Raw genomic sequence first — 10,680 nt, forward strand, 5'->3', positions numbered from 1 at the left:
GGGCATTCTGAGGAGGAGGTGGAGCAGGAGTGTGCTTTACAGGTGCCAAACTAAATGGAGCCAAGCGTTATGACCGTGTCCGGTTAGAAAGTCACCGTGACCCTCTGACCTTCGAAAAACATCCAAACTGAATGACTCAAATAATTCACCTCCTAAGCAGGACAAGACAAAACCTGAACTTTCTTCTGCGGAGTCAAGGAAATCCTGCAGAACTGTCTACATAATGACATGCCACTCCTTTTGATGAATATATTCATAACATTTCCTCATTTAAATGACCAGACGTAGTTTATGATTGTTAAGTGTGTACTTCGATTATCCTAAATGTCTCCAACAAAGTTCAAACCCAGATCATTTGTTTTTATTGTTTTATTCAATTCAATATAATGGTTAGTTTCATCTGGTCGCCAGTCGATTGCACCTTTCTGACCCCTTAACTCCCGGGGGGACAATAGTCCAGTAGAGACCTAATTTATTACATTTCAATAATTTTCTAGCTTACTAAGATTACTATGACATGTGGCTCATGCCAGTTTCCAAACAAATACGCATGGTAACGTAATAATAACATCACAATGTTATAACGCTGATCAAGTTATCTTTAGTATCGTTTTTTCAACAGCAATGTTTCAGAAGTCACCTACTCTGATGATTCCACGCTACTTCACTATGTCATCAAACTACATATTTTCTCATGTTTTCTTTGATTGACCCCAGCCGCATAAATGACATGCCATACCTTTTAGACTCCTACCAGATCCTATCCCGCCTCAACCCTGCCCACATCACCACTGGCTTCTGCTGCTGTTTTACGCCCAGCACGAATCACAAAGATTAGGCATTGCTCCAAACACATCATGGCGGCCAATTGAATCACTTGTCCTCAATATTAAAAAACCTCCTTCATCTTGGGACCATAATTTAATAAATGGCTAATTGAGGTTTCTTTCCACTTAGCTCAAGTTATTATGGCGTGAGCCATCATGAACCAAGCGACAGAGGAAGTTCAGCCACTCCCTGTTTGCCTGATATATAAGAAAGAGTGGTTCATGCGCTCGTCTTCTCTCCCTCTGACAGAAGCATACACTGATGCAATTGTATTTGATAGCGTCTTTCTGGCAGTTTTGCACAAAAAAGGCAAGGATGTGTACAGGATGTGCATAGGCATTACTTAGGCATGATCTCCTTTCATAGACCAAACCCCTTGGCATTCCAACTGGGCTTTGATGTTCCAATGTTTGATGTCCTTCTTAAGGTCTTCTCAGTCTCGATCTTGGTAGGAGTTTGGGGAAAAAAGAGGTACAATGCGTTGAATGTTGCTATATAAGGTATAGCATTAGCATTTAGCCAAAATTGAAAAGGTGTTTTTGAAGTGCTTGATAAAATTGCTCAATGTCCACAACACACATCCTCAACGCAGTGCATGTACTCTAAATAACCTCGGAGCACTTAGGGCACCCATGCATGGATCGAGGGGTGAGGTATGGTTGCATAAGTATAGTGAGTTCATTAAGTAAAATTAAATTGTAGCTTAGCAGTGAAAAAGAACAACAGATAAGCTCTGATGAACTGCAGGCTGCACGTAGCATATACAATTATAAAATGGGCAGTGAGGTGTGAAGGTGTGCGTCACTTCCAATCACGGGGAGATGAGCTGGGGGGGACATGCAATCACCTTTATGTGTTAAGGATTGCACACTTGTGCCCAACCCCTTGTCACTAGGGGAGGACGACGATCATCCGATTCCTGGAAGCACCTGGGCAAGGGTTCCGCTTCCATTAGGGGAAGACTGTGAAAGCAGTAGGAGGACGCGCAGACAGGGGGTGGGGATTGTGGGGCTGGTGGGTGAGGGGGTCGTAGGGAAGGGGATCAGGGAAGATCAATAAAGGGGCAGGGATTTTTAGGCGCTTTATCTGATTGCGTTTTAAGGGGGAGAAAAAAAGGAAACGAAAAGCTGAGGACGGTGTAATGAGTCTGGTAGGAAACCAGCTCTGTGCCCGAGAGGAGGTGAGGAGGAGAGGAGAGGAAGAGAGGACGAGAGGACGAGAGGACGAGAGGAAGTTTGGCTCAAAAAGCTGGATGGATGAACATTATGCACCTATGTAATTCTTTGAAACGGTAAATGGAGGTTGTATATTCCTTTTAAGATGCCAGATGTCAAAAGGTATCGTGGAGGACAAAAGCATGCAGAAATGTCTTGAATAACATTTGAATGAGTCAAAAGAGTTTTTCATTCAAAAGGGCATCAGAAAAAGGCTTTGAAATTATCCATTTGAGAAAATTGCCAAAATTCAGCCGAACAGTGTCAACTAATTGTAACACCTCAAATCGACAAGCCACAGCATTTTTCAAGTCCAATGAAATGTTTTTCTTCCTGTGCACAACCGGTGTATTTTCTGTACGAAACCCAAGCGGTTTCTATTTGATAGCCCTGGCAGAGCCTGAAAGGCTTTTGCTATGAAGCGCGGCTATCCCTACGCCCACCCTCTACTGTGCTGTGTGCTGCACTATGTTTGCCATTCCTGCAACCACCACCATTGCCACCACCCGGTCCTTAAATAAGCACCCAGTATGGCTTACAGGCCCCATTATCAACCAGGCTTCTATGACTGCAGAGCCTACTGCTGCCTGCTGCGATAAATGTAAGAGTCGCAGCATGATGCCAGATGTATAACGCACAACCGCAATCAACGTGATCATGAGCGTGTCAACGCCACCCAAGGGCCCTGATCCACACAAGAAGCAAGGTGTTTTTCCTTCCGCTTTCTTATCAGTCACTTTTTCTTGGTTTTTAAAACTATTTTGTTTCAAGATTTTTTGTCAGATGCTAATTTAAACAAGAAAAATAACTGATTATTTAAGTGGACGCTGGTAGCTGAAAACATCAAAGCACTATCTCTATGTACCTAGAAAAATAAACTTCCTATTACTGATTAACTGGTTGATTTCTGAACTACCACAACAAAGCACATTCACTAAACATAGATTCCTCTTAGAAGTGTAGCTGGTAGATGACAAATTGGGTTGAGTATAGCCCAACAGAACTTTTTAGTGGTCGGAAGAAATCTCTTCAGGTAAAACATGGAACACAGTTGGATCGAATAAATTAAATGAATCGGCTGTTATGGAGGCTTCATAACATGTGTCGATTAATAAATAAGATGTACTTATTTATTTACTCAAGTAATTGAGTTAATGATGCAAAACAACATATTTGAAGCGCAATGTTCATGCATACCAGACTACCAGTCCTCCACATTTATGTTGTTGGGCAAAATTGCTTGTTGCCCAACAAAACATATTGAACAGAGCATTTTCTTGCTCCCAGCGGATCTGTGAACATCAACGACCTTGAAAATGCATGCGTGTCAAGAGATCGAAAGACCGCAAGGAAACGTAGATCAAGCGGTGGGGATGAAGGTCAGAGCCACAGGAAAAGGGGAAAACATATTGTTGTCCTCTGTAACGATAGTGCCGTCATCACCACATTCCCAGGGACACAATCCTGCCAGCTTCGTATAGCGTGATGTGCTGGCTCACAGTCGGTCTGCCCTCCTCCTCGCCTCTCAGCCAGGCTGGAGCCCACCCTGCAGCTGTCCACAGTCCATCCTTACATAATGAGACAACTCAGGCTTCATCACCACACACGCACACACACACACACACACACACACACACACACACTCCCCCTGCCCAGGAAATGACACAGGGTGGGGGGGACAGACACACACAAACCCCCTAGAGGCCACGGTAACACAAGCAAATGCGATTTTGTGATTGCTTATTTGCCAACCCACGCTTGGTGACACAGCCTAGAGACACACACACACCGGCTCGCTCACACACACAGAATTCCACACAATCACACACATGCAATCACACACACACAGACACATTACATCGCACACATACCGTATAATACGCCCCCTGCATCTCTAACCGTCTATGCCAGACATTTGATGCTGACAGCAGAGAATTCTGAGGCATTAGAGAGACCTTTAGAGGAGCGTGACATTTACGACGTCCCCATAAACCAAACAGCAACAATGACAAGGAACGACTCAAATATTAAACTTTTTATTGTCGTGATTACGGTATCAACATCGACACTATTAGTTCCGCCCGTCGTGCATTATGCAGGAGCCGAGGATGTTGTGAAAACAGAGACCCTCCATGCCTTGCCACCTACAATCAGTCGATCAGTCAACACAAGAGAAATGCTTTCATGAATAAGTAGAACATCAAAAGGCGTGAGTCTCCACCAGGCTAATGTTTGAAGAGTTAGGGGGAGATACAAAATAATCCCGGATGTTCTCAGTTACGCATTTATTAGTGAAAGATACCAGGGGACTTATTCTGAGAAGCTATGCCTCCGCAGAGGCAACAATTCCCATCGCTGCTGATGAATAAGCAACGACACTTGAGTAAGCAATGACATATTGTCATTGTATTTTTATTTATCCCTTGATTTTTCAATACTGACAATTATTTATCCAAGAATTTTAGCAAAGCTCAAGCAAAGAACAGACTGTGGCTCAGAACAATAACTTAATATTCAAACCAATAATATTACATTATTGATACTTTTTTTAGGAAGTTATTTGACTTAACTAGCCTAATTGTAATGGTTATAACATGGTTGTTATTACCAGGGTCCTAAATTACACAGCAATGATAATGATATATATATATATATATATATATATATATATATATATATATCATTATCATTGCTGTGTAATTTAGGACCCTGGTATATATATATAATCATCATCATGCAACAATGAGCATTCACATTGCATCAAGTCTCAAAGAATATCAAGAAACCAAAACCATAATCTGTCAAATACAGCTGTCGACAATCCTCCTGCATATTATACGGCCCATTTCTGCCTACATCAAGCATTGCTTTTTTCCAGTTGTCCAAAATTCGAAAAACTAAAAATAACTATTTTCCTATACATCTCAAGATCCTTTCAATGTACCCTATGCGCCAATATTTATCGGTGGATGTCTTCTTGGAAGAACGACTTTGTACTATGACCTTGGCTATATAAGGCAGAAGGGAAAAGTGAAGCTAGGGGGAAATACCATTAAGATGGCAGTGTATTCTCATGGCAACAATGGGAAATACCAACGAGAGGTCTTCAGTTTGAAGACATACACTAAGATCTGAAACACGGGGGCGAGATGTGAGGAACAGTCCTTCGAAGACCTCTGTGGCGTTTGGAGCTCAGAGGTCTTAAGTTACCTGGAGGTGTTTTGTGATGAGAAGAGGACTGGATTAGAAGATTTTGCTATGATAATATCAATAACTCATCACACAGGCGGCAATTGCTGCCTTTCTTGAGATTTCCTTCAGGGGGTTACCCCAAACGCTGTGTGGGCGTTGAGAGAGAGAGAGAGAGAGAGAGAGAGAGAGAGAGAGAGAGAGAGAGAGAGAGAGAGAGAGAGAGAGAGAGAGAGAGAGAGAGAGAGAGAGAGAGAGAGAGAGAGAGAGAGAGAGAGAGAGAGAGAGAGAGAGAGAGAGAGAGAGAGAGAGAGAGAGAGAGAGAGAGACCACATCTATAGGGGACTCAGCAATGGGGTAACAGAATGAATTAGACAGGGTTTTGTTTTAGTTGCTAAGCAGGAACGCTAAGATTTGATAGAATGTCATTCTCTCACTGTGCCACACATACAGAACAATAGACAAGTACAACTTCATTGTTCTGTTGTTAAAATTGTAGTTGTATCTTTCAAATGTTAATCTAATCATGCATCTATATGTGTAATGAAGGGAGCTGCAAGAAAAAATAGCTGCAAACAAAATGCAATGGCTTATCCCAATACACCATATACAGTAGAGATACTCATGTATTATTGAGAGTCAGTGGACTGACTGCTGCTGAATGCAATAATGATAATTATCTTCCTTTAAGACTTAGAAACAGTTATTTTGTTCCACCTGCATAGCCTACGGGCCGGCGATGTCGGGGTATGCGTTCGTCTTGGAGCATGCTGGGACAGCACTGAGCCCTTTTTTGCGAGGACAACATACCTCCTCCCTAACTTATGAATGGGGCAATCATTGGACTTCACGTGTACACTCAATAGAAGCCCAATTGGACAGGAACTCTGGGGCATTTGATTATTCTCTGTAAATAAGTCTTACTAACTATATCATGGGCTTCTTGGAAGATAATTGCAAATAGTCATCTCGACAAATCAACTAACCTTCATGATGCTGCAAGGTGTGTTTGCAGCTCCGTGACTTCGCTCGGCTGAATTATCGCGGCTTCTACCTCCAAGTCTTGGACTGCAGTGCTCTCTGTATCGCCCATTGGTATAAACTACTTCCGATCCTCCGTAGAACGGGTGCCCTGCTGCTGGCGAAACGTCCAAATACGCCCGGGATCCAGTGAGTGGTAACAGGGTGTCATCGCTGTTAAATCCCGCTATGTTGGTCGCACTCTGTGCCACTTGGGCGCCCATGGCAGGGTCCATAAAATGTCCCGAACCCGCATCAGAAGCACGTACCCCTTCCATGATCCACCGGTCGGTTACAGCAGTAGCAGCAGCGAACCCTTCACACCACAACCACAATCCATTGTCTCAAAGCAGAGAACACGTTTTTTGGAGTCTGCGGACATCTGAAATGTTCTCAAGAGTAGGGTCACCATCCATGCATCGTCGGAGAGTGCATGTCAAAACAGGAAGGTTATGATGAGGGGAACAGGATTTGAAGTGCGCTGTCGATCAACTCTTTCTCTGACCGCTCGACTGAGAAATGAACAGATGGTACCCCCCGCTCCCCGATCTAAACTGCCGTGATTAGCTTTCTGCTGGCGTCCACATTGGCGTCGAAACGTTCTCACAATAATATTAGGAGTGTCAAGGTCCACTCTGTTTACAGCGGGTATAGTTTTCAATTTCGTCTGCCTGTCACCAATCTTTCGCGGTATTTTCTTCCTCAACGCTCCTCTCTTCTGTTGTCTGTCTAGCGCCTGTGTGTGTGCGTGTGTGTGAGAGTGTTGCCTCGTCCTGTACTTTTCAGCGCTTGCAAATGGGAACGCTCCCCACGTGCATCCGCGGGACAATTCAATAGCGTGCGCGCGCCGTCGCCACCACACACCCACGGCACGGGCGCACTGAACAACTCACTCACGCGCACCAAGACCGGGAAACTCACTCTTCGATTAGATAAACACACGCTGCTCGAGCTTGATTCAATTGAAGGACAAACAAATTAATAAAGTTAGACTTGATACTGCAATGCACAATTGTTGCATTATTTGGCATGGAAAGGATATACTGGCCTATGTGGCAGTGCATAATTTAACATTTCATTTTTTCTTTTTACAGAAGATCATTACACATCGATTCATTTATTTCTGAATCAATCGCCAAACATCGTCATCCAAGCCTGTATCCTTATCAAGAGGCATGACTGGAAATAAATTGTTGGACAAGATATGTAGAAAATCCAAAATACTACGTTCTTATACCAGAAATATGGTCTCAGTCTCTGCATAAGAAAAAATATTCCAATGAATATATTCCATTCTACTTTGTGACGTTTGTTCTCCAGGTTTTGATTCGTTTAAGAATCTTCTTTTCAGACGGTTTCAGACAGTTATTTTACTTTTCTTTGAGATTGTGTTCTGTTCTTATATTGTATGTAGGCCAGTTATATTCAGGCCCCTACTCTGTTCAACTCTAAGTTTGGTGACAATGTTGGGGAAGGAACCGCAAGGTCCACTACTTTTCTGTCAACAGTCAAAATGGTAGGACAAGATTATTTTAAATTTCCCATGAGGAAATTGGGTTAATAACAGTTGCTGAAATGGACCTCCTGCGGGAAAGAGGCACCTAATAATAACCATGGTTAATAAAACAAGGCACAAGGTACAATAACCATATAAAACAAAATAGTATATTTTATTCAACCAAAAAAATAATAAGACACACTCAACAGAACAAAAATAAACAATATAAAGAATAAGTTGTTTATATGCTCAGGTGAATATTGGCAGATAGAAAATAAGGAGAATCTCTCTCGTCTGTAAACAACAAACACTTTGTCACCACGGAAACTGTGCTTGACCTACCATAATACGGTTGTATTTAATTTATATACACTTGGGCCTAATTATATAATTTTATTTTACCTATTCCCTGCTCCCACTGGATTGCGTTTACAACGTGCAATACTCATAACATTTGATGAATGATTGGTGTAAAAATCACAGAGTGTCTGAATCAAATTAGAAACCAATTTGGAGGGAGGGTAGTCATGTGGGGAGACCATTAGCACCTCCCCATAATTGCCAAATGAAGGCCCAACCAATTACAGCCCCAGTTCTGTTTGCTAGTTAACTGTTCGCTGGATGCTCCAGGTTTTTAGCTGGAGGCTTGAGATTGGATACCATAGGTTGGATGTGTTGCTAGTTGGATGCTACAGGCTGTTATTTTCGAGATGTATCGTACAACAACCGCAAGAGTTGCTCTTGTGTAATTTTCTGGCTTGTAGAACTTATAGCGTTCCCGTTTGTCTTTGAGGGCATCGCTTCAAGATGAGTCGGGGAAGAGCAGTCATTGTCTAGTCATTGGTATTGTTAGCAAATTAATCAAGTGTGAAAGACTTTTTTTTTATTAATGTCAATTTAAAATCGACATTTAAACGACCAACTTGGTACAAATACAAATACATCTCTTTATGGGCGCAGCCATCTTTGTTGGTCGAGTCGAATAGGCCTTCAGTCCTTTGGTCTCAGGTTGCCATGTTAAAACCAGCTGGCTTGCAGGACAACACTTTGTAGCAGGACACGATTTGAATAATAATTCAAGTGTGAATGCATATCTATCTATGTCATTGGGTTGTATTTTGACAGTGGTTGTATTTTTGGACCAGTGGTGGCTCCAGAATAACCAAAACTAAAAGTGGATTTTCTTCTGTTTGTTGACTTTGAGTTACACAACTAAAGTGACAGCATCAACTGCCGTATAGAGATGTCAATAGAGATGTCAAAATGATTACTCCATATTCAACGCAACGCGTCAATGTGTGGATGTCCTAGTCACAAACACAACTAAGTGAGTGTGTTTGCATTTGGGCACACGTGTTTTCTTTGTTTTATGCTGTTCATCGGATGGGTAAATAAATAGTTAATTTTTCCTTTTTCCTTGTTTCTTTTACAAAAGTGAAGCTGTTCGCCTCTATGATCCCAATGTGTGTTTTAAAATAGATATGGTACGGTGAGATATCACTTTCGCTGAACGACAAATATGCAAGCATTCTTCATAGTGCATCCAAGATTTTCCACACATTAGTCACAGGCTCACAGCACTCAAAAGGAAGAAAAACTATTTCATAATTTGGAAATTGCTTGGAAATCCTCTACAATTGTTTTGTGTTTGGGGTCAAAAGAAAAGATCCCCTTCTCTTTTTCTACTTCTTCATTTTATGATGGAGCATTTCAGAACTATAAGACTCATTCAAAAACAACAAAGATACTGTGTAGTGATCTATTTTTAGGAATACAATATCACTGAGGAATGAAATCTATGGCATAGGAACGGTTTCAGTCAGCAGTAAAAGGTAAGCCAGTTGACCTTCCGAAATAATCTTAAATGTGTCCAATGGTTTGCATAACATTGTTATATAAGCCTAAAAGGTGTAGTGTGTAGAATTAAATGAAACCTAGTGGTATGTGTGTTCAATTAATATATTATCCCATGGAAATCCGAATCCATGTGTTACCTTCTAATGAGCCCTTTTATCTACACAGGCAGCATGTCCTCTTCCACGGAACACGCCATGTTCCACAGCCATTTTTCTACAGTAGCCCAGAAGGGACAAACGGCTCAAGAAAGTCCGCATTTGTATTTCAATCTACTTTCATGGCCTAACTTTAAAACTTTTTTCGTATTGTCGGTGTGTAGGAGCGTTAGCATCAGTGATGTTGTATATGAACTGTGCGGACACCAAAGTCAACTGTGGGCAGATGGAGCTCCACAAATCAACACACCATTGCATTATCAATAGGTTTTTGCAAAGCCTAACCCTCTCTCGGAAGCGAACATCAAAATCAACCTCCGGCCAGATGAAGCTCCACAAATCCACACACATGTGGATGGCATTGTATGTGTGTCCGAAAAGCTAACCCTCTCTAATGCGTCCATCAAAATCAACTGCTGGCTAGACAGAGCTCCACTCATCCACACACACTGAAGCGTTATATTATAAGTGTCCGAGAAGATCAAATCGTAATGGAGCATAACACCCTTTTTAATCCAAATGTAAAATAGTGAGTTAATGGCAGTTCATGGATGAGAGCGATTATGAAAACAGGGTGTGCATTATTTAATACATCAATGTTTTAGAGATATTTTAGGTTATTTCCTTTTCAATAACTTAAAGTAGGCCATCACTCTAAAGGAGGAAGATGGTATCCAAAGGAAAACTGTTGCTGTACAACTGCAGTCATGTTAAGAAAAGCAACCTATATTCACTTACCAAACCGCAATAAAACTTTGGCTTGCAGCGCAGAGTGCTATCTAGATGAATAATAAAAACATTTAACATAAAGTAATAATTATAGGAGTATGAATGTAGCTTACCACTATGGATGCCATAAGAGGACTGTGTTGAGAAATGTAAACAGGCAGTTACCGCCGCCATGTTGTACAACATGTAC

General features: G+C 41.7%; 1 protein-coding gene across 1 annotated transcript in view; it reads right to left on the reverse strand.

The window, feature by feature from the left end:
- The window catches only part of LOC307082799 (inactive phospholipase C-like protein 2), a 75,097-nt gene extending 68,132 nt beyond the window's left edge, over positions 1 to 6,965 (reverse strand). The window contains exon 1 of the mRNA XM_079746506.1: positions 6,218 to 6,965. Within this exon, the coding sequence (XP_079602632.1) occupies positions 6,218 to 6,529 (312 nt within the window). The 5' untranslated portion in view covers positions 6,530 to 6,965. The remainder of the gene's footprint in view (positions 1 to 6,217) is intronic.
- Between the last annotated feature and the right edge of the window lie 3,715 nt (positions 6,966 to 10,680).

Source organism: Pollachius pollachius, assembly GCF_949987615.1.
Source record: "Pollachius pollachius genome assembly, chromosome: 11".
NCBI lineage: Eukaryota > Metazoa > Chordata > Actinopteri > Gadiformes > Gadidae > Pollachius > Pollachius pollachius.